Here is a 24,913-nt window from a genome sequence, read left to right as displayed (position 1 = left end):
AAATCACAATTTTGTTATACAAATACTGTTACCTATTCTGAGAGTCAAACTCTCATCTGTTGCAAGTCAAGATATCCAGAATAATTACACTCATTAATGAGATATATAACACAGGTTCTGTCTATAGACATATGGTTTCCTTTAACCTGAGAGCAAAACTGACCTTTCAGAATTTCCTTTTTTTTAAAATAGTAAAATTACATTCTCACTTTTCCTATTTTCCTGATATCCTATGATACTAAGGTTAGTCTTTATGAATAATTTCTCTAAAAACATCCTAAATGTAGAAGGTCTTGTCTTGTGACATTTTTTGCTTACTTCATACAGCGGGTTTGTGAAATCATGTGGGTGAGTATAAGTTACAATCCTGGATCTACTTTTTATTATTTTAATTAGCAGCCAGTTTCCTTCCATATTTTTATAATCAACTTTAGTCTTCCTTCTCTCACTTGCACTGGTGTAAATTAGCACAGTTTTGCTATACAGAAGAGCTCAAGAAGAACTATATCTGCTGTTGACTTTTTCCTTATTTAGAATTTCTGTGAAATGATCTCCTTACATGATGCTCTCACATCTCTGGAATGCTGTGATTTTTCTTTGCTTTTCATCACTGCCACTCTGTGTGCCACAGACATGCATTACAACATGGATCCCAAATCTGCAGAAATGTACGGGTCTGCCTTTTGTGCTTAAAAAGCAGTCTTGGATCAAGACTTCCTTGTAGCACAACAGGAAAAAACATTATCCTGGGTTTTCTGGGCTTTTCTTTTTTTTTTTTTCTTTTTTTTTTTTTTTAGTGGCACTGTTACTGTTGAGAGAGTAAAAGCAAACCTGTCAGGTGCAGATCACCCTTTAGAATAAGAAACATTAACATGTTTCATTATTCATAGGCTTCACTTTGTATTTCCTGAGCTGCTCCCATCAATATCAAATTTGCCAATTTCCTGCCTTTCAAGGTTAATATGAAACACCTCAAAGAGATTATCTGATTGGAATTTTTTTTTTTTTCCTGGAAAATGTATTATGAATTTTTTTTTTTTTATGTTTTGTTTGACTAACATCAAAGGCCCAAACCTGCTCAGAGAAATAGTCCTTTTGCATCCAGTTTGGATTTGGCTGCACTAATGTAACCATGAGTCTCCTACACAATAAACACGTGTGGCGAGGAAGACTCAACTCTAACTTTACACCTGCAGAATAAACCCACAGATTTCACAGCATGTTAGTAAAGGTTAGAAGTTGTTCTGGCACCTTTGAACTCAGACGTATCCAGTCTCACAGCTGTATTTTGGAAGCTCTAGTTACTTTTGAACTGAATATGCACATTTGCAGTTGAACAAAAAAGAAACATTTTGGAAGCAAACTAAGGCAAAGAAGAGTAAGAAGGATCTTGTCAAACCAACCAATGGGTTCAGTAACTTAGAGCATCCTGTCTGATAGTTAAAATGAGTCAGAAAGAAAGAGACAGAATTACATTTGGGTTTATGAAGTTCAATTCTTCCCTGAGCTGGGGGAGCTCCTGCATCACTTGGGTGCTCAGAAGTGCATCCAAGCAGGTCCCTCTCCTCAAGCGAGGGGAGCAAGACGCTGGCAGCGCACGGTGGCAGTGCAGCCCCAGGTGACAATTCTGGTCATCGAGGTGACTGAATTTGCTTTAATAAACTATTGGCACTCAGAGGGAGCCTGCCTGTGGTGTATGGGGCTACTGATCACCTGCAGCTTCAGATTTCCTGTGCTGTATCTCCTGCAGAACCAGAGCAAAGACTAGCTTCAAGACTGTAGTTTTTAATTCAAACAGCAGACAAAAAGCCAGATGCAGGCAAATATATGCCCCATGTTATGTCTTTCCTTTGGAAAAGGAAATTGTTAAATACAAGCACATATTCTGTTGAAGACTTAAGCTAACTGGTCAAGACTGAATGTATTAAATTATTGCAGGTTCTGTAATTTAAATGTGGGGGATTTTTTAAGATTATATGGGGAAGAAAGGTGAATCAAGTGAAAAAGGCCATGTATTGCTACTCCCTCTCATTCTTATTTCCCCTCAATTACAGAGGCTTGAGGTTTGCTTTTTTAAATAGATATGAGAGGTATATTTGCATTCTTCTTCTCTAGAGTTTCTGCTTTCGGGTTTTTCTCTGAAATCATGATGGCTAAAAATGTATTTGTTTTTAATGAAAGGTAGACTTGTCACGTAAGGGTATAATTCTTGGCCTTTAGAAGAACACCAAATATTTCAAGACCCAAAAGGTAAAATCCCCCAACTTGGAAAAAGTACAAAACACTAATCTCTGGGCTATGCCTTGAGGGTAGATGTAAGATTGCATGCTATTTTAATTATGTTAATAAGGCAATATTATTTTTTGCATCAGAAAAAAAGAAAATCTTATTTGCAAACACATCTCTTAGCAAAACCATATCTAGCCATTTGCTATGCTGCAAACAGCAACAGTCGCACTGTTTTATCCTTTGTTTGACAGATCTGATTTTTCTCCTGTGCACTTCAAATATATCCCATACTTCTCGAAGTTCCAGAATCTTTTCTTTTACTAGAAATAGGTGCTCTGTCATTATGTTTGTCTTTGGAATATTTGCTATCTCTTTTTTTGCATTTGCACATTTATTTTTTTTTTTGATGCTGTGGCCTTCCATAGCCAAACTCTATGTTGTTAATTTTTTGCTGGAGGGTTGCATTTTTAGAGGGGAGTTGCTTTCATCCTTTGCTTTATGGTGTCTTTTACTTCTTTTCTCTCCCAAGTCTTTCCAATGCACTTTTGGGTGCTTTCACAGACTGGGATGGAAATACTGGGGGAGTTTTGTGACTCTCCGTGCATCTTCTCTGCCTCCTAAAACAGATCCAGCATAGACATGCACATAAATAAAGCAGGTCTATGCAGGGATGGTTTGATCTTGCAGTCTTTGCTCAAGTAAGTAATTCTATCAGTTCCGTGGGAGTCCTTTCCTATGTCAAGGCTGCAGGAGTTTGTCCCAAACTGTAAATGAAAACCTGTTGGACAGCAGGATTTCTCCCTGCCAGGTGGCCTTTCATTTTTTAATATATTTATGGATTGCCTTCCGAAATGTTTACATTTCACACTAAAAATAACTATTGTTTGAAACTGCTTTAGACATTAAACTCCACAGAGAGGCCAGTTGCCCCAGCTGAAAGTGAACCTGTGGGCCAAAAGAGCAAAGAGAGTTCAAAAGACAAGAAGTCTTCAGTGGTGCTGAGCAAGCAAAAAGGCAGCAAACAGGAAACCAGGGAGCAGCCAGACTCCAGGGAGCAGCCAGCAGCCGAGACCGACTCCATCCAGAACGGAGGAGACTCTTCGAAGGAACCCTCCTTCAAGAAGACAGAGAAGAGGCAGTCACTCGGAGGGTTTTTTAAGGGCCTTGTACGTTAACGTCATCTTATCTTTTTAGCCATTTTTCAGCTGATGTCAGCCTGCAGCCTGCAAGCTGTTAACCGTGCAACGTTTGTGCTTGGATGGAGTGCACCTTCTCAAGCAGCTTGCGGGACTACAGCCAGACAGCAGCAAGTTTTTTGGGCAAAGGCAAGAAAACTTGTGCCTCGGGGTACTGATTCACAGGCAGGTGTGGTTTACTATGGGAGAGCTGTAATTGTTCCCACACCCCTGTTTTAGAGGTTCATGCCTTGGCTATGGGGATGACTCAACTGTTCCTGCAGCAGGTACTGAACCACCTACAAATTATGGTGTATTTATAAAGGGAAAGTGGAGGTGGTGTTGGTTTCCCAGAGTAACCTGCCTGCCATCATAGTGCCTCAGCTGCTGCTTCAGAGCAGCTGGGACAACCCTGCCAGGTGGGAAATCCCTGCAAGTTAAAAATCAAGGTAGGCCACTGGGTGGGTGGGAACCAGTATAGTGGTCACTAGATACATGCCTCATGTTAGCAATCAGTTATAGACTAGTTAAAGCACACCAAAAAATACATGTGGTATTTTTTCTTCCTGCTTTGTTTTGTTAAATCTTACCCTCAATTTGCTATGTCCCCTTCAGTGGCACCTGTAATGTAGAAATGAATTCAGTGTAGTTAAAATCTGGGTTTCTATAAGGTTTGGTGTTACTGATGCAGCTAGTGGTTCCTCAAAGCATTAAATAGATAGAAACTCCTTTTTCACCCTTGTCCATATTCAGGGGCCAATGAAAGCACAGGTTAGACCTGGGACTGCCACTCAAGCCTCTGCAAGATTTCCATTGCTTTTTATAAATCAGTTGGAAGGATGCAGTTTGTTCCTTTGTCCTCACACTGTCCCACCTGCAATGAATCCACAGAGCTAAGGGGTCATTTTTAGCATCTTTTGGAAACCTTGTGTGTAAACTGACCATGACTTCATGACCAATTTAAAGTGATGTAAAGAAACTAAATAGATTTGACTGTCCCCTGCAGTGATTCTTAGTGAATCTGGCCCCCTGAGAGACATACAGCTTTTCTTCCTTCCTACTCTGCTTCTAAGGCTGTTAGGAAAGAAAAAGCCAGCTAGGCCATCCTCCAGGCCTGAAGGAAGAAAAGTCAAGCAATATAGTTTGAAATGGTAATGCAGATTTGAAAATTAGCCTTGTCAGGACACTGGGTTATAAAGTCAGGCTGCCATGCAGACCAGTATGACTCATTCAGAAGCAGATGTTTTTCTCTATCAGAAGCAGTGTTTCATTTGCACACATTTCACAGAATTACTGTGGATCCTACAGAGGGCCATTTGCATTACCATAATAATTACACATAAGGGGAATTAAGAACAAAAGGAAAATAACTTTCTGCAATAGTGATTAGTTCAGCCACTTCTGCTTTCTGTTTTACCCCATTGTTCTGGGGTAAAATCCCCATCCACCACAAAATCAGTGGGATTTTCCTGTAATTTCAATGAAGCAAGGAAGTCCTGGCTTTTACCTGGAGTAACTACCAACTTGCAGTGACTTCCGTGCACCTTGGCTCCTCCAGCAGTGAAATCAGGAGTTCCACTACTTAAACCACTTAGATGATGGTAAAAGATCTCTTACATCAACTGGAGGGGAGGAAGACAGTCACATTTTTCTGGCATAAGTTATCTAAAAATGGGGAAAATGTTAACTACCTCTATTCTTTCCTGAGATAATTAAGATCTATTTCTCTGGTCTGGAGGTTTGTTGAAATTTAGCACTGACATCCCTCTTTTGTCAAAATTCTTACTGTTGCCACTGTGTGAGAAAGGGTTTGTCTGTTGACAATTGGACTTTATTTTGTATGGTGTTATTCATCCAACCTTTATCCAGAAATCTTTCCTAAAGTTTAATAATAGGTACAAATTTAGAATTATTCCTGGGATGGCGATACAAGGAGCCAGCAAGGAAACATGCTTTCGAGTGCAAGTTCATGAAAGAGAGAGGCAGGAAAGGTTTCTCTGATCCAAAGGACAAGAAAAAGCTTTTTTGATCAAGAGAGGAGATTATGAAGAGGCAAAAGGCCATTTGGGGGAAAAAAATGCAGAATAAATGTAGAGGAAGTAGAGATGTTCTGTGAGATATTTTTGCTTGCTTACGTAGTATGTCAGACAGCTTGGCTGTATAGTCCTTTATCTTCTGTTGCAATTATAGAGGTCAACATTATTCCTACAGCTTCCCTCTCTCATTAACAAAAGATGGTTCATAAAAAAGACATTTTTGATAATCGTATAAATTATTTGGTTGTTTATTGTGCTGTTAAACTGGAAGGAAAAAAAAAGCCACAACAATGATGTCTTCATATGGAAAATACCTCCTAGAAAATTACTACCTCTTCCTGAATATCCTTAAGATTACCCACATCTAAGGAACCTAGTTCTGCAATGCTTCTAAGAAGTGCTCTGCACATCTCCTAGATGATCATACTATGCCCCAGAAAGGTGTAATCATTAACTGTATTAGATCACACACAAACCAATGCCAGAATTTCCATTTCAGTACAACAGCTCAAATATCTGGTAACAATTCCGCAGAAATATTAAGCTTTATGCTGATAAAATAGCAGCAGAGGACACTCAACAGGGGATCCAGGTCCTTGCTCACATAAACTGTGCCCACCAAGCTCCTCCTAAATTCTGGTGAGGTATTTCAATAGCAGCTATTTTAACACTACTCTCCTGAATCTGCCAGTTCCTCTGGGAAAGCGCACTGAGTGAGGGGATGTCATAGTGCAGGAATGCAGTTGATGAGAACACTTCAGTTCAAACATCTGGTCCCAGTTGGGCTAATAAATGCTGAAACTTTTGATACAAATGGAGCGATTTATGCAAGCAGCGTTACGGTGTGGCTGGGTGGTTTTAGCACAGACAGTAAGGTCCAGTGGCTGTTCCTATGGTAAAAGAGATTAATTTATAAGATATATAAAATCAAAGGTATTTGATAAGTCTTAAAAAGATTAGAAAGAAAAATAAAATAATAATTAAAAAAAAATACTAATGATGTTGTTTTCTGAGCTGGAATAGCTCATACTTAAGTTGTCTGAAGCTGGGAGTGCTTAACATGTGGAAACTACTCTGACCTGTTCTGATCAGACTATCTAGTATATTGACACAAACCTCCCCTGAGCACAAGCTGGAAAAAAATATACTCCAATACCATGACATTCCTGTGTGTGCATTTTAAAGAGCTCTGCCCAAAATAATATCTTCCAGCTTAGCTGTCACAAGTGCAGGCTACTTCTGGTGCACTGAAAGGGGTTATGTAAAGTAACCGAGAGTGAGATGTGAGCCAGTGGTACCTGTGCTTCTGCATCTGAGGGCAGAGCTGGAATTTGGCTGTTAAAAGGGCAGGAACAAAGTTCTTTATTTCACATTGGGCTTGGAAAATCCAGTTTAACAAGAATCATCAACCAGTCTCCCTCAAAGCTTCCTGCTTTAATCAGCAACCACCTGGAAGATGGGTGCAGCCCAGAGACTGTAGTATAAGCAAGTAGCATATGACACTTCTGCAAATGTGTTAAATGAGTCAAAATGGGGATTATCTTAAATGAGCTTCTGCTTCTTGCTTCACCCATTTATAGGAAGAATGGCAAATAGTATCATCTTGTTTCCTAGATCACTCTAGAAATGGCTCGATATCTTACTGCATCAGACAGGAACAGCTCCATTTGACAGAGTCCGTGACTCTTTTAACCGGTGTGTAGGTTTTTAGGGTTGCTGGATAAGTTTGGAATGACTAGCTTGTTCAGTATTGTTTGATGCGTATTGGAACCTGTAACATTTTTAAATTTCTCTTCCATTTGCTGCTACATATAAGTGGCCAAAATTTTTTATTCTGTTCTAGAGTTTCTTCCAAATTCAACATCAGTGTAAGCAGAAGCAAGCCGATTGAGCTGCACAATATTACAGTTAGTTTAAGACAAGGGATTCTTTTAGTCCATTGTGATTTTTGGCTGCTCTTTTTACTAGTTAGATTTTCAAAGGTGAAAAGTTAAGAGTATCAGTGAGGCAGAGTCTAATCAGTATAAAAAACCCAGTGTTTTTACTTCCCTGAAAGGGATGAGGAAGTTGAGATCTTTCTCCCGGTCTGACACAGAATAGTCCTATGGTGACCTAAGAGATGAGTCAGTTTTCCAGTGCAAAACCTACTGTGTGAAAGGACAATTCACATATGATTTTGCACAGTTCCTATTGGAGGGAAAGCACATAGCAGTCACCTTTAGCTTTGTCATGCTGTTTTTCTGTTTAGTACATAATGGCTTAGGCATCTGGCTGCAAACAGGACTGGCATCCTATACAATGTTAACAATGACCTCTGAAACTGTTTGTGGATCCATTTCGCCCTCATGTTCTGAAGTTTTGATGGCTTCAGAGCCAGTTAAATTAGGTCAAGGCATCTTAAAACTAAAGCCAAGTTTGACCAATTGCTGGTCAAAAATTCAGTTGGTACAGCTAGTTCTATGTACTACCTTCATCAGAGACAGATTAGTGTCTTGAACTGACTCCAAAACCAGAATTATATTTCTAGTCTAAAAAAGCTTTAACACTCTAACATTGTCAAATACTTGTCATGCATGAAAGTATTTAATGTTCCTTTAACTTACAACAGACCAAGGCTGCCTATAATACACTATTAATCAGGCTTGAAGGATGCTTAGCACGGTGTCAGTGAACCGTTCAGGCCAGGGATACTTTAGGGAGAGCTATGCCAAAACTACAATGCAGTAAGTACACAGCAATATGTGTCTGGTATGTTAGTCCAGTTTCTAAAGACAACTGCTTTCTGTGACTAGGAAAATTGTATTAAAATAACAGCCATATTTAGGCAGTTACAGGCAGTATTTTCTGGGGTCGTCAAGATGCAGATGGAGCTCATCTATTTATGCATATTAACTTCAAGGCAAATTAAGGAAAGCAGAGAGGTGAAGTGAGTGGAGGAACCGCTAGCAAAACTCTAACACTTATATAATCCCAGCCTTAACTGTTCTGAAATATTTGAAAATGTTTATAAATTTCTATATCTTATTCCACAGGGCTCCAAAAGGATGTCTGATGCTGAAGTGCAAACAGATCCAGTGTCTATCCTACCTGCTGGGAAATCCAAGTAATGAATTAACGTGGCTGCTGAAGGATCAGCAGCTCTCTGCTAGCTCCCTTGCAGTAGAGATGACTCATTATTTTCCTTTTCATGGCTGTCATCAAATGCCTGAGGCTAAAGCAAACACTGGTGTATCATTTAAGGTGTATCATTTACAGGGTTTGTTCATTAGATGTTAGAAAGCAACTCTAAAGATCATCAAGCAATGTGTGGTATATTTAAAGAAAGGTCATGTGGTAGATTTTAAGTCTATAGAGGGTAGAGTATGTAAGGTAAGAAAGTGGCAGCGAATTAAAGACACAGCAGAAATATTGCATGTGACAAAGGAATGCAGTTTGTGCAGCAAGGCATGAGCAACAAATCCTCAGCTTTCGAGAGCTTTGAAGCAGCCAGGAAAAAAAAAAATCTCCTTTGATAAATGTTATACTTAAATGTAAAAACAGCCAAGTCACCTTTTGTGGTTTTCAATAGAGCTGAAATTAGCAAAAAGTCTGCAGTATAATAGAATCAGTGGTTATAAAGTTTTATTTCATATTGGTTATTAATGTAAATTAAAACGCTAAAATGCAAAGGCTTTACATGATTGAGACAACTTCTCTCTTGTCTTGATGAGGTGGGATAACAAATTAAAATCTATTTAAGGTTTTAATAGGAACACAAGGGGGCACCCGCGCCCCCGCCACAGCCCTAACTCGGAGGCTGGAACTACAATCCTGTTATTAATGTTTTTCATATGATAGGAAACTTAGTTGTTTTATCATATATTTGTTTATATCCATACTTGTAATTAATCCTAATAAAAACCAAATTCCAGGCTCCTTCCTGCTTCATAAAACTCCTGTAATAACTGTAGTTAATAAATTTTACAGAAAATTGCAATTAGATTTCTGTGGTTTATTCAACCCTGGGCCAACCTGGAGGGGGAACTGTGGACCTGATGTTTTAATCAACACTAGTATGTGAATGATACAGCATTGTATATTTTGACTTCCTTATGATTAAATGAATACTTACCCTTTAAAAAAAATAATAATTTGCTGCTTTAATCTTAAAACGAGGTTTGCTATTTATGTCCCTGTTTTCTGATGATTGATGTGACATTAAGAGAAATCAACACATAAAAACCTGCCTATGAAGTTAACAGCTCTCATTCTGTATTTGAGTAAAGATTACAACTGGAAATCAAGTGATAACTCCGTAAAATACGCCAAATTATATTTCTAACTAGTCATAGAAGACAGACCCTTCACCCTCCCTATGAGCCATTGAAGGTAGGTGGTATTTTTGCACTGGCCTCTGCAAACCTGGGGACTTGGGGCAGATGAGCAAGACTTGCTGGTGGTTCAATGTGCAGAGAGCGCAGACAAAAGATCCTTTAGTTATACTAGTACTTTCTGTTCTCCTCCCTAGTACAAAGGGCCTTTTATGCCATATAAAGTGATAGCAATCTGGAGTGACTGCTTACAGATTTCAAACCTGATTCACAACGACCTACTTCTACATCTGTGTAGGACTGATGACTTCTGTGCATCCCCATTTATGGTAGAGTAAGAGAAGGACTTGGCTTATTATACCCAGCTTTGCTCCCAAAGAAACTTCTAGGCTTTGTCTACACTGTAAGAGTACACAGCTTTGATTAAATCAATCCATATAAAGCTACATACAGTGAGACATCCACGTGGTTACACTGAGGTCAGCATAGTGTTATCAGAAAAGAGGAATATGCCATCATGCTATTTGGTGACATACTGCTGCAGTTGCCTCTGTATTAGAATAGTATTTAAGCAATTTTCAAATAAAAATATGTTATGGCTAATTAATTATATTTCAAACTATATAACATAATTATACAATAGTGTGAGTATTAATGCTATCTTATGGATAGATCAGGACTTCTGTGGAAGATAGAAGCTCTTCCTTAGTCCACCCTTTAAGAGCAGGTCTGATCGAATTGATTGAATTCTGACTTCCTGTGGCAATTAGGACTGCTGACCACGTGATCTGACCATATCACTTGGCAATGGGGCCAATTTCAGGAATCAGGAAATCCTCTTGGCAGAAAAACAAGAAAAAATAGTAAGTTTGGCTGTGGATGCCCCTTATGCCACTGAGCTATTATTGCAGATGAAATAACGGTTAGCACAGCCACTGCCTCCCACACAGAAACTCCCCGTTTTGTTTGATTCCTCTCTGATAACAGGAACAACACAAGCTTTGAAGAAGCTTGTCAGCCTTCTCATAAAGCAGCAGCACATGGAGCCCCAAGAGGAAGAAAGGTCTTAGGAGATGCATTCAGAGTTAAGTTGAGCTTCCGCATTCCACATGCCATATAAGAAACATAAAAGTAGAGCTTTTATGTCCAGGCCTGGCAAAACTTAACAAGTTATTTGGACAACAAAACATTGGAAAAGGCTGCAATCCAAGACAAAGGAAAAAATTAGCCAAAGCAATACATTGCATTTAGACTCTCCTGTCAACAAACAGGCTCTGGTTTTATGCACAGGACCTTCTGAGGGGAACTGAAGTACAGCAGACTGCTTCAAAGATCTTAAGGTGTGTTTCATGCAGGCATTTTGGAAAACTTTTAAGCTAACACAGTCTCATAAATACAAAAAAGTCCTAGGAAATGGATTGAAATTGCTACTTTTTGTGTAAGCCATGCTTTCGTCCAACAGACAGATGTTGATTCCCCTCTCTCTGTAGCAGAGCAGGTTCCTGGGTGAGGTCCAGGGCCCCGCAGCACAGGTCCAGCCGCCCCGGGCTGAGCCCTCAGCCAGCCCGGCCTGCCCTGGCAGCACAGAGACGCGAGCGGCTTCACAGCAGGTGGCGGCCACAGGTCACCCGAAAGCAAATCACCTCCTGAAAAAGCATATCCGAGCTCAACTGTTCTTCTCTGGAAGCTGTCCAGGTGTTTAACTCCACTGCGTTTCAAGAAGGTTTTTATAAATAACTCCTGGCAGAACTGCCCTGTGCTGACTCTGGCAATAGCGGCGCTTTCCGGCACCGAGCCTCCCGCCCGCTGGTTCTGCCCGTCAGCAGCACCCTGCCCGCACGCCCACCAGGTAATTGCGCGTTAGCAGCCGTTATTTGTTTGTTGGAAGCAAGACTCTTGCATAAAAACAAAATCACCCCAAAGACTGGCATTTTTTTGGGCCTGCCCTGCCCACCGGTTGCCTTGTGTGTGTCTTGGAGGTGGTGTCTCTGAGGGGGCCCTGTTGGAGGCCGTGGTCGGGGCAGCTGCAGTCAGGTCTGGCCAGGCCCGTCTCGCTGGCCAGGCCTGTCTCCACACCTAACTGGCCACCCAGCCTAAAGTCATCTGTCCCTGACCCCAGAGTGGAGAGCGGGACTAGCAGTTGTCACTCTTCCCCACACATTTTAGGCAATGGGGGGAAACTGAGCGCTGAGGGCCAGGCCTGGCTCGTGTATGCTTGGGGACAGCAGGTTTGTAACGGCTGCTGTGACCATGCCTGGCTTTGCTCTGGTAAGAGTGCTGGGACAGGGCCTGTTGGTGGCTGCAAAGTAGCCACAAAGTATAAGGAATTGCTTGGTGGGGTGCTCCATGCAACCTGCGGGGGCTGAAGTGGCACTTTAAAGCCTGGTGCCCGGGAAGCGCCGGCTGTTTGTGTGGGCAGGCACTACACCTCAGTGCCCCAGGAGCCAGTCCATACACTTTTGGGTCCCCTCAGCCTCTTTTGCCTGTCACTGCTAGCCCAGCCAAAGTGAGGGGATTGCTGAGGAGTTGCTGTGGGTCCCAGCTCCTGCGGAATATATGCCTGAAAGTATCATAACTACAGTCTTGTTCCTGTATGATAGAATCTTAAGAGGTTCTTTTTGGGCCACCTGTCTGGTGAAAGTGTTTGTTCTGTTGAATTGTGTCCACCCTTCAATCATGCTGTATTTGCATTCCCAGGGAGGTTTGAAAACTGATAAATACTGCTGAGAGTATCTAGAAAGTACAGACTTTCTCCCTGTTGACCATGCCAGACCTGTATCTACCCTCAGCCAGGTGTTAAGCTGGAGCAGCTTTCCAGTTGGGAATCTGATTAGGATCTTGACTCTTCTAAGTACAAGATTCTTTGCTTTAGGAGATGAGGGGTTGGTCTGCTTGCACTGAGACCAGAATCTGACATCTAAGGGAGTGACAAAGTTGCTTCCAGCATTTGTATGTTTCACATTGCTAGCCCTGTCCCTAACACTTAGAGCATGTTTTAAGACTACCTTAATACCTTTTTATACATAAATGTTTACAGCTGGCTTTGAGGCAACTTATGCAACAAAATCCATGTTTTCATACATAGAAAAGAGCACAACAGAAAATAAACAGGGTTAGTGCACAGATGAGTTGTGGCTGTGGGAACTGACTCCATTTGTGAGGTGAGCAAGGGAATAGCTCTTACTTCAGTATACCCATTTGAGAATATCAGTGAAGAATCTGGATTTGCTATAGACTCCACCTCTTCTGGATAACACACCCAGGTCTTTACTGGCAACTTCAGCAGTTTAGCAGTTCTGAGAACACAAAAACAGGAAATTCTGCAGCAGCCTTGACAGAGGCAGAAGATGCATTTAAATTCCTTAAAGATTGTGTTATTTTCTGAAAACAAATTATCAAAAGCCTTGAAGAAGAATAAAACCCATATCAACACTCTTTGCTTTTATTTAATCGTTTCCTATTAAATTTGTCACCTACTGAACTGCATAGGAAAACAGCCTCCTGCACAGGAAGCATTAGCGATTTGACTTTAAACCGGAAAGGTACAAAGTCCAAATTCCTTCTTTATCACATCCCACTGTAAGCAGGTGATGCAGCATTTGACACTACCCCTTCACCTACACAGAGTAGGAGTAAGGTCCTTTATGAGTGTCACAATGCATGGGGAATGATAAAAGACAGACCCTGGACACAATCTTTGGGACATTTAAAACATGATTAGAATTTTGCAGAGTCATCTTTGTTACAGTACTTCACTAATTTTAAGGATGTTTGTGATTACTTCACTAGAGTTGTTTGGAAAACGTAAGGGAAGTGAGGATTAAGTTGCAGAGTTTTCACTTATTTCTGTCAGCAGTTTCCAGTCAATTGGAGAAGTAGATTCTTAGGTGGTATAAACTGAAATTGTATTACTTGAATAAATGAGACTGAAGTAACCCAATATGTTGAGGCACTGTCACCACAGGAAGTTTTCTCTTTGCAGCCTTTGAGCACTGGCAGTTGCTGTCATAAGTGGAAGAAAATAATTTCTTATGAAAAATTTGATTGTAAACTTGAGCTTGCCTCTGAAGCAATCATTTTGTTTTTCTTTTTTTAACCACTGATCCACAGTATTGGAGAAGTATATAAATATCAAATGCCCTGTTCCTACACAAAGAGATCATATAACCCCTGATAAGCAAAAGACTGACAGAAATAAGAACATATGTCTGTCTGGTAGAACCGAACATCTCCCTATCACTCATTCACTTTAGAAGTCCCCAATCAAAACACTGCTGTCACGATTCCTCTGCAGGCAGCTTGTCACAGAGTGCTGCATTCAGGGGGTGTCTCCCTTCAAGGGCACAAACAGAGGGTTTGGAAGCAAGTGTGGGATTTTGCCAGCTGCTGGCTTCAGCCTCCATCCATGTGGGCTGGGAGGGAGCATGGGTTGACAAGGCAGTGGGTAGCACTGTGAGCATGGCTGGTAGGAACAGCAAGAGTTTAGCTTGCAGGTGTCCTGCTGCCTGCTTCTGATCCCGTATCTGTGCCTTCTCAAAGCCTTTTTACTCCGCCTCTGTATAGGAGACCATAAATTCCCCTCTCTGCATAGTTTGCATTATTTCTAGTAAGCATATGGACGTAAGAGCTTGTTTCTACCACTCTGAAGGGGATACCTTGTTATGTATGAATGCGCATCACGCTTCATTGCTGAGGAGACCAGGGTCATATAAACACCTAGATAAATAGATACCTGGTTAGTTCCTAAAGCCTACTGGTTCTTGCTAGAAGTACTATAGGAGACTTGCAGAATTAAACCTGTGCTGGCTCTTCAGCTAAGGTACTTCACAGCCTTGAGTATTTATCTCTATAAACTAAAATCCTTGGGTGTCACCTGAGATGACAGAAAGGTGTTCTCTCACTCAGCTACCAGCAGAGTAAGAGAGGAAGCAGGTGGATATAGTAACAGCACAAATGAGCATGCATCCTTCATCAGTAATCAAGGTTAGATAACTTTATTAACACCTATTTATTGACACAAAATGTCTATATCTCTATTTAAATCTCCTATAATGGAGCAGAACCTGGTCTTAGATATTATGGAAACAATTCCCTGTAGCCAGTGGACACACTAATTTTGCACACTAGAAGCATTTTGGTAATTGCAGCTAACTTCTTGCAATGCTGCTAGAAGAGCACCCCTGCCAGAGACATGAGCTACACAAATTCAATTCCAGTGTGACTAAACCCACTCTAAGCTTTTAGCGATGTTGTGACTGTAATTGAAAATAATTTTTGCATCTCTTCTCCCACCCTCTTCCCTCCATGCAATCCTGCCAGTAAAACTGCCAAGTAAAAACTAATTTTTGTCTCCATCAATCTGCTATTGCAGTTGGGTCTTCAGGACCCACAGAGACCTAACAAGGGATAATTACTGCAGTGGGGTGAGTCAGCACAGTTGGTTTTCACCATACATATTGCTAAGAAGGTTTAGGCTCCTGTGAAAGCAATTGGGAAAGAAGACAGGGTCTATTTGCTGCCAGAAGAAAAGCCAGCTTAGGACAGAACCAGGTAGGAGCTGTGCATTACTGAGCTGTCCTTCAGGCAGCTAGGCCGGTGTGAGATTGTTGCCTTTTCAATCTGGAGTATGTGCTCAGCCTTTTATGTGAAGTTCATTTATGGTTTCCCAAGGAGACGTCAGTCTTTGGTAAACTTTTCTGGGTTTAGCCTTCTCTGGAGTTTGTGGTGTGATTTGTCTGGAAGTGCTGTGGCAGTGCCTTAGCTGAAGCCCTCATTAGAAACTGACCTCTTGGAAGGGTTGCACATGTTTAATCCAGTGCAGAGATACGTTCTTCTGCCTCTTTTGTTAGAAGCCTAAGTGTGGACTTAACCACCTAACTTCAGCCCTAAAAACATGAACAACTTTGACCTCCATCACTTCTTATTTAAAGGTGAATTACAATGCTAAAATGTAAATTTACTGGAGCCCAGAAGTACAAAGGAATGTTTATCACAGAAATAACAAGCTTACTTTTTTAAAGTTGCCTTTCCCTGTAAAATGTGCCAGTGTTCTATAAGTAGGGGATATATCATTTTAAAGCCTCACAAGAGACCCAAGCAGGGCTTGTATTGAGTATCTTGCTGTGAAAGAATGGTGGTGGGTTTTGGCACATTTGGCAGAAAGCCTGCCTGCACCAGACAGCATGAAATATTGTTTCTTGGTGGCTTATTGGTGTGAGCTCTATATAAATACTTCTTTAGTCTGTGTTTACTGGGTTAATTTTGGGGGTTTGATTGTTGTTTTTTTTCTCTTTCTCTCTCAACAAGCACAAATCTCTACATATCTTAACTTGGTAGTCTGTCTCGATTGTTACAAAGAGATGTAGAAACAGTGCAAAAGGAACCTGAATTCTGGTGTGTTCAGAGCATACAGGAGATGTGGCATGTCAAGGGTTAAGGCAAATCTGCCTTCTTTCATTGTCCCATGTCACCGTGTCAGTCATGATAGCTGACCTGCGGTGATGTAATATAATATGGACACTGAGGCTTTTAACAAATGTCACTTTGAAATAAAGCATGTGCTTTTAGAGAAAGTTGTTTGTTTTAGCTGAACCCAAAATTAAGCATTCATCATCTTGTCTCCTGTAAAGCATATTGTTCTAACTTGGAGAAAACTGAAACTAAACCATATGCTGAAAGTAGAAGAATTTAGAAAATCTTACTCTCTTTCCATCAAGTCTGTGTTTCATTTTTCTAGCATCAAGGGAAAAAAAAAGGCAATTGCTGTAGACAGGGTAAAGATGGTAGTTACTATTCCTAGTCCATTGCACAAGAGTAGGTGCTTTCAAGTACTTGGAAACAAACATTGTACTAAAATTACTACTGGTTACTGGCAGAATTACTTGTAAATGTCTATATTCTATGATGGAAATAGTATTTAAGGTTTTGCAGAAAGGGTTCCTTAAGCTTTTTGTTCTTATGTACATGCATTTGCCAAGAATTTCCTAAGCAACTAATGATTATGCATGCTTCAATGTTGGGGTATTTGGCTTGTAACTTCTCAAAGAACTTAACCTTTTATGCGTGCTGATTCTTTTGCAGTGAGATACTGTAAAGGTCAGCCCAAACTGACATTATTAGCATGCTTTCAGCCTTCTCATTTGGTTTTAATTTAGTCCCTCAAGTTGACCCTTCATGAGACTGTCATGTTAGTTCCCGCAAAAGTTGAAAAATGTGTTTCCTTGGTACTCAATTTGTAAGTTTGAGCACAACTTATTGTCTGTTTCTGAGGAATATTTTTTTTATGTTTTCAGGCTCAAAAATATGTTGTCAGATTCTACATATTGATTGCATTTATCTAAGTACTTTTTTTTTTATATCTGACTTCCTCTTAATGTATTAAGTTGATCTCTGCCCTACCAACAAAGTAACATGAAATACTGAAGTACTTCTGAAATATCTCAATTTGCAATCTGAGATGAGAATGAAAACTAGTGTGGGGAATCCAGCTGTTATTGCCAGTGAACATGTCAGATATTGAAAGTGAGATATTTTTTCTAGTTGCTAGTCTGAATTTGCATCTTGCTATTTAACTGTCTATTATGCTTTAGCTGGAAAGATCAGTTTTTGAAAGTCAATGCCATGTCTACATTAAAATAGACAGCTCCAGTAAGATAATGCATTATTGCTTCTACACTTATTTGTACCTCATAGATATATATCTGGCTTCCTTACATTAAAGTCAGAGATATGGAAAGCTCTGAGATACTGCCCAGCAGAGGAGAAAAGTTTGTGGTGCAGTGAGAGCAGCACAGGTCACCCTTAGGATCTCTCCATGTTGACGGCTGGTTTTCTCATAGCCTTCTCCAAGTGCAACAGGAGACAGATGGAGGCCTTATCTGTGCCTCTAGCCACAGGGCCAAAATGGGACTTAGGGCCTTGCTTACCCTTTGCTGCTCGTGGGAGCTCACAGCACCTGGGACTTCATGGCAAGTGGAAGACCCAGAACCATGCAGGGACAAGCCAGGCTCTTCCCAGAATGGTATGCAAGGACCATGGAAAAAGATAACTACATATCTATGTTTAATGTCACTTTTCCCAGAGTATATTATACCCAAGATATTTCTCAACAAGACAGGTTTGGTAACTGTCTTCTCTAGGGGACAATGTTTCCAGCCTCACCACAACTCTGATTCACATGCGGTTGCTGTTCAAGAGAGGTATGTCCACGCTCAGGCAAGATGGACTTTTTATTTTCTTTCTTTTCTTTTTTCTTTTTTTCCTGTTGCAGTTGGTGGAATATTTTTGCATCATCACAACTAGTCCTGAGCTGTTTATGATTTAATATCCGGCCCATGAGGGGGTTTAGGCTTGGACCAGATGATGAACGCTATATGAAAACTAATGTTGCTGCACTATATAAAGAATCAGCTCAGGTGGAAAAGGGAAGTTGTGAAAAGGAAGGTGTTCACAATGAAATGGACTGCAAACAAGCTGCTGCAGAACCTTAAGTACAACCTGTTCTCAGCAGTGAAATATTAAAGATGAAGCAGATAAAACAATCCTTGATATTGAAAGTAAGATTACTGCTTTCGTGCATGTATATTAGTACTGCAGCCCTTCCCACAGATGGACACTATTAAAGGGAGTAATCAAATAGCAGCATGTGTTTCATAGAGAAAGAAACCCTAAGCTAACTGGCTAGCAGCAAATTTTTATTTTTTTTAATTATTTTTTTATATTAGAAAGGTGACCAAGATTCTGAGCTTTTTTAGGCTGGTACCATGTGTTTGATTTGTTGGTGGTTACTGGGAATGCGAGGTGATCTTCACCTCAAGTTCCAGCCTAGCAAGTACATAATACATGATTTTTAAGAATAAGTATAATGCATTAACCTGATCTCACACAAGGTCTTGTTGCCATTTCTGGTAGGTTTCAACATGCACTAGAATAATTTAGATGTCACAAATTGACTTGCTTTTACTGTAATTAAATGGATATGCATCAGGATTACCTAAACTGAATTGAGTAGAATCACAGAGTGCAGAAGAGATGCAATGCTGCAGATCCTGAGTGGTGCTCGTTCTCTCCCAGTATGATAAATATGGCAGCTACTTACTGAATTACTTAGCATGTGACACCTCTGAAACCGACTGTGGACATAGCAGGGGAAAAAGGACATTGTACATAGATTTATAGTTGTCGCATCAGTCTTCCAGTGAGTAATCGCAATCCCATCCAGTCCTATTCAGACTGTACAGAGCAGTCTCCTCCCCTGCCTTCCTGGCAGAAAAACAGACAAAATTGTCACTTCCCCAAGTTGCTTCCTCATGCAGCAGCTGAATCCCATCTCTGTCCAGCTCTCCTCTTCTGGGCTTCACTTCCCCAGTGCCTTTGTGTCTTGTGAATGCTGTGTGACTCTCCATTCTTGATATGGTCTCTTCAGTAAATCTGAAAAAAGTTGCTGCTGTTATTACAGGAATTGAGAAGTACTTTCCCAGAATTATATAGATATATTTTAACCAGCAGTTAATCAAAGTTTGCTGCTTGAATTTCTGTTAAACTCTTTTTTCTTACATAGCCCTCCTGTTCAACTGCAGTTAATCTGTTGTCTATAATAATGTTAGGCTTGTTTTACCTTTTATTGAGGCAGTTGATAAACTTCTGTAGATTACTGGACTCAGTAAAATCTGAACGCTCTGCAATTGCATGTTACACCATACTTCTTGATCTTGCAAATTTACTGTCAGCACAGTGGTACCAATAAAATTGTACACACAGCTTTTCTAACAGAGCAGGAATGAGTTGTTCTGTCCAAAAATGACTGTCTGAAACAGATTTTCCATTAACTGTTTTGTTAGTGTGTGTGCGTGCATATGCACACACACAATCCCAGCATTCCTGGGACTTCATGGATTAAGTTCCCATAAACACACATGATATAATTTCTTCCAGGACCAGATTCATGTGGTAATGTAATTGTTGCACAACTGCTTTTCTCAGCTTTAAAATAAAGACATTAAGTACTAAATAATCAAAAGTTTTCCTTCTTGCCTCCCTCAAAATTTTGTCCAAGGTGAAATTTAAGAGCCAAAAATTTAAAAAAAAAAAAAAGAGAAGAAATTATCTTCTGCATCAGAAGTACAGACATTACTTTACACTAAAAAGAGTTTAATTACCTCCCCTTCCCCACCCCCAAAACAGAAGTTGTTTCAACATCCTGGCTTGTTACTGCTTTTGTACCAGCAACGTGCTTTTTGGCATGTACTGTACATTACACTAACAACCCAGCCTGCCAACAATTTAATAGCTTTGCTATGCGATTATACCCACTTTATTGACACAGTTTCCTTTTGCTATTGCTTAATATCACTTCCCTCCTCTTTTTGCCACCCCCTCCTCTCCGCACCCACGCTCTCCAGGCACCTTTTTTTTTCCAATGCCAGCAGAGGGCACTTGGACTTAGTTTCTTGGACGTTTCAGTCGCTAAAACTATTCAAGCAGTTGCACTTACAGGTTTTTTTTCCTGTCCTCCCATTCATAGAAACGTGGAGACAAGGGGGGGGGGGGGGAGAGAAAAAATAAGAACCCAAACCAACCAACCAACCAACCAAAAAAAACAACAAAAAAAACCCCATACACAAAAGCACAACTTCAAACAAACGAAAACCCAAAGCTACATGATCAAAATTTGCATAGAGATCAGGGAGGAGAGAGATGTGCCTATAGGTGCAGATGTGCCAGGGATGGGGATATCGCTGCAGGGAAAGAGAGGAGACAGTGGGAGGCACCATTTTGGTGAACTCAAAATCATCGGTTTTCTTTAGGAGGACGTTTCTGATCATGAGGGGAGGCTAATGAAAGGGTCCTCTAAAATGTTGTCGGAGCAATTTCTTCACAGCAGTGTTCTGGGTAAATAACGCTTCTGCAGCCTCAGCAAAATGGTGGCTTATCCTAACTACAGCTCAGTGCTGTGCTCGGGACAACAGCACACTCCTCCAAACCTCCCTGCCTCTTCCTCTCTTTACACTTTGATTTTTTTTTTAATTTATTTTTCAGGATTTACAGCTCAAGCTCGATGCTGAGTCCAATAATCTCTGTTCAGGTTTCCTGTTAATCCTACCCTCCTTCACAAATAATAAAGCAATACTGCTGTATGGTTTAATTCTCCCGCTCAGCACCATTCAAGGGATGACTGGAGACAGAGTTTCATTTGGTAGTTGGTCTGGGAGCCCAGTGATTAAAAGGTGATGTGGGGCGTGTGCCTGTGGGAGTGGGGCAAACACAAATGAGGGAGTGTCACTGAAGGGGAGAGGGGTGAGGATAAAAGGAAAATGAGACCTCTCGTTTCTTCATCTGCTGTCTTGCTAAAACCAATGTAGTTAGGACAGCAAAAAATAATGTGCCTAAAAATCTATGCACAGTGTGATGTGAATGTTAAGCAGGCACCACAGAAGTACTTTTAAATCAAAAAGACAGGGTAAATGAGAACAAGTGCCTTATGTATGTGAAAAGACATATTCCTCGCAGCACCATTCTCTCTTTGCCTTTCAAATGCAAAAGAAACAAAAAGGTCGAGAGATTTGGTCTACATAACACGGAAGTAACTTTTTGTGCGATTGTAGATGTGCTTTTGTTTTTCTCTTACTGCCTTCTTCATATTAAGAAGGAAATAGAAACAATACTAATGACGAGAGAGACAAAGGCAGTGCTGGGACAGGTGGCTGGTTGGGAGGAAACATGCTTACCTGTGTACTTTACCACATCGCTTTGAAGAAAAACTATACTGTTTACTCTCACCATATCCTTCTCAGAAAGCAACTTTCAATTTTCTGCTTGAGACCCATGAAATCTCTTACTTTAAACCTTTCCCTCCTAACACTGCCATCCAGTTGGGAAAGCTGTTACCTAATGGAAAGAACTGAAGCGTGTCTGGTACGAAATATAAATGGGACTGATGGCTGACAACTGCACACTGTTAAGCCAACACAACTGATTTGCGATTTACATCTGTCATAAGTGTATATATACAGTTGTACAGTCAGTTCTGTGCTTTCAGTTCACATACAAGTCAGATAACTGTATAACTGCTTTGTGAGATACATAATTGCCTAGTTAGGTACATAATTAATTAAACACTGTATGCAACCATAACTGCATGACTAAAAAAGGAGTGCAGTCATACCTGTCACAATAGGCTGAGCTAGGACAGACAGCTGAGTAATTAATGAGAGTGCCTTGCGTACCGGGACGACTAGGATCCTTAACTTGTCATCTCTGTAACCTCAGCAGAAAAGCTACTGCAGGATCAGTCGCCTTTAAAAGGAGGTATTCTCACCCTGCAGTCTGCCCGGGTACAAAGTATTCACGGTCCCTGCCCTAAGCTGAAGTTGAGAAATAAGTTGCCAGCATTTCCGGTATTATTTCTAGTACAGATTCATCTGGATTAAAAAGCACAATCAGCAGGACCTGTATAGAGTTCGCATTTTCACTTAGGTCCTTTCAGTATAAAGGAAACATTTCAGTTTCCTAGTTTCATTCTAAATGGGTGAAAGCATTGTCTTTTGAGAAGTCTCTCAGGCTTTTTGTACAGTCCTTCACACAATGGGGTTCTAGTTTGTGGCTGTGGCTCTTAGGAACTATGGTATTTCCTGAGACTGAAAATAGTGAAACTCCTCTAAAACTGACTAGTACATATTTCAGGTTAATAATGGAAAAATTGTATTCTGAGCTCTCTTAAAAGATAAAGGATTATTCCTACACAGCTTGGTGTCTGAAGTTCCTGGTATTCAGTGTCAGCGTGCTGGTTCAGGCAGATATGAGTCAGGGATCCTGATCAAATTTTTGTGTAAATGAGGCAAATGTCCAGGATCTTTGATTGGTTCTGACAGGTACATCACTGCACTGAGATTTTTTTGGTGATAGGTGGTATTTAAGCTTGTTGGCTGAAGCAATTAGCAGTTCACCTTTTAATCACAACTCACAGGTTAGAAGAAAAATTATTGGAAGGGAGCAGATACCTAGATAACAAGGGAAAAAAAGACTAAATTTAATTTAGGTCCTTGTGCTTACAGCTGCTCTATGCATTTGAATCCCATGATGGACAAAGGCCTAGTTAACAGAGCAGAAGATTTTTATTTATATGTTTTAACACTTTCTGGAAGGAGAAAAACAACTTTTCATTTGGTCTAGTAAAAATTACTACATTTCCCTATAGCCTTGCCCAGTGTAAGGAAGAGTGAGAGAACCTACTTAGGTGTTCCTGTTGCATTTCTGTTAAATGTTACCAGTAGTGCTGTTCCTGTTAAGTCAGTCATCCTCTTGGAAGGGAAGAGGTGGCATAGGCTGGAGCTCTGAGCTTTTGGGGTGCTTGGGGAGTAGGGAGCAGTGCCTGGGATGGACACAGGTTTCCACTTCCACTGCAGGACAATGCCTTCCCACGTGTAAGGGCCATGGATGCACATCTCCACCTCACTGAGCCTGAAGAGTTGCTGCCCCTGCCCAGTCTGGGGGCCAGGCTGCTTGTGGGATTGGTTATATAAAACAGGGAGTGGCCTCAGGATGAATCTGGGCAAGCAGCATAAATCTAGTTTATATGCTTCCTTCTCTGTGTTCATGTACGTGTGTAATACAAGCAGACAGAGTAAGAGCTGTGGTTAATAAGATGTTAAAAAGCATAGTGAGGAAAGGCATGTTTTCAGGTAGTTCTTTTCTTACCATAATCCCATTATAGTGAATAAAAGCTGAAAATAAAAAGCACAATCCAATGTATGTTGTACAACTGACACATGCTATATGGCCAAATGTTTGTTTGCAGGGCTGTCAGAAGTTCCTGGGAGTAAAAAACAAAACATAAAAATCTCCACACTGCTTCACATCTGCCACTGCCTGACAAAACTACATAGTGTTTCCTTGCTCCTAATAAAGATCACAAAGCAGCTAATACTCTATCAAAGCCTAAAGACCAAATAAAAGCAGTGCTTACCTCTGAGGGCCTGTGCCTGGGTTTATTGGCATGCAGAACAGAGGCAGTGTCGTGAGAGGCTTGTGAAATGCAACTTCCCACATGGAGCAATGCTTTTCTGAGCATCTCGGTGCAGATTTTCTTAGAAAGAGCACATCTGTGCTCTGAGAAATCACTTATTTTAGGCTTGTCAATAAAACTCTGGAGAGGGAGAGAGTGCTGAAAGATGAACAATCCACCAAGTACAGCTAAGAATATAGTTTGCAAGGTACAGAGTGGTTTATTGGAACAGAATGATCAATATTTTGCAGGATGATTTATTCTGTGAAGCAGGAAGAGCAGTTCCTTCTTCAAAGCCTACCAAGTGACAATGGAATAGAGCAGAAACCCTAATCTGGAACCTGATACATCTAGGAAGATTTGGGGATCTATACCCAGCCTGTGTGCAGTGACTGATAACTTATCTGAAAGCTCCTGCCTGTTTGGGCCAGAGCCGTTGGTGCTATCTATGTCAGAGAAAGAGAAACTGCTGATTTTGTTTCCACACAGAAGATGTTTGAATATTAGTGTGCTTAAAAAGAAAAAAAAATGCTTGTAGTATCTGGAGTAGGGCAAGCAACATTTCTAACATCAGTTTGGCTTTAGAATGAGCAGACTAGGCTAAATTAGAGACCCAAATCAGAACTACAAGAAGCTCTAAACTTTCTTCTTCACTCAAATTATTGCTCAGTGTGTTTTGCTTTATCATAAGGTACTTAAATGCCTTAAACTTAGGCATTGGCTAATCTGTTTAGATAAAAAGTAGTATGTTGTGGAATGAGATAAAATAAGCCACCTACAGTTTTTATCACAATCACCACAAATTATCTAATTTAACCCTTTTTTGGTTTTAAATCGCCTGATCGAAGTTTATTTGTTCACAATGATTCATCAAATAGCTTGTGCAAACAAACCATGTCCTGTGATTTCTCTGTAGACAGTCCAGGAGGAGGTTCATGTTGTTCAGTTTTTTGGTCACATGATCAGCCACAAGACACATTCTGTTATTTCTTTTTCCTGTTTGATGACAGAAATAAGAGATGGCAGGTCTTGTAATTATCTGATCTGTTATGCAAATAAACCCCCAGCTTTTGAGAATTGTCCCAAGAACACTTTTTTGTCTTCCTGTTCACCCCAATCTGCATTTTGCATCAGTACTCAGGATGGAGCTGCTTTTCCTTG

The 24,913-nt window shown here is 40.6% G+C and overlaps 1 protein-coding gene across 1 annotated transcript in view; it reads left to right on the top strand.

Annotated features, from left to right (window-relative positions):
• The window catches only part of BCAS1 (brain enriched myelin associated protein 1), a 43,773-nt gene extending 34,252 nt beyond the window's left edge, over positions 1–9,521 (top strand). Inside the window, exons 11-12 of the mRNA XM_051633406.1 lie at positions 3,129–3,395; positions 8,473–9,521. Of these exons, the coding sequence (XP_051489366.1) occupies positions 3,129–3,395; positions 8,473–8,547 (342 nt within the window). The 3' untranslated portion in view covers positions 8,548–9,521. The remainder of the gene's footprint in view (positions 1–3,128; positions 3,396–8,472) is intronic.
• Positions 9,522–24,913: the final 15,392 nt, after the last annotated feature.

Source organism: Apus apus, chromosome 15, assembly GCF_020740795.1.
Source record: "Apus apus isolate bApuApu2 chromosome 15, bApuApu2.pri.cur, whole genome shotgun sequence".
NCBI classification, from domain to species: domain Eukaryota; kingdom Metazoa; phylum Chordata; class Aves; order Apodiformes; family Apodidae; genus Apus; species Apus apus.
The sequence above is the reverse complement of the archived record's forward strand: the minus strand, read 5'-3'. Positions and strand labels throughout refer to the sequence as shown.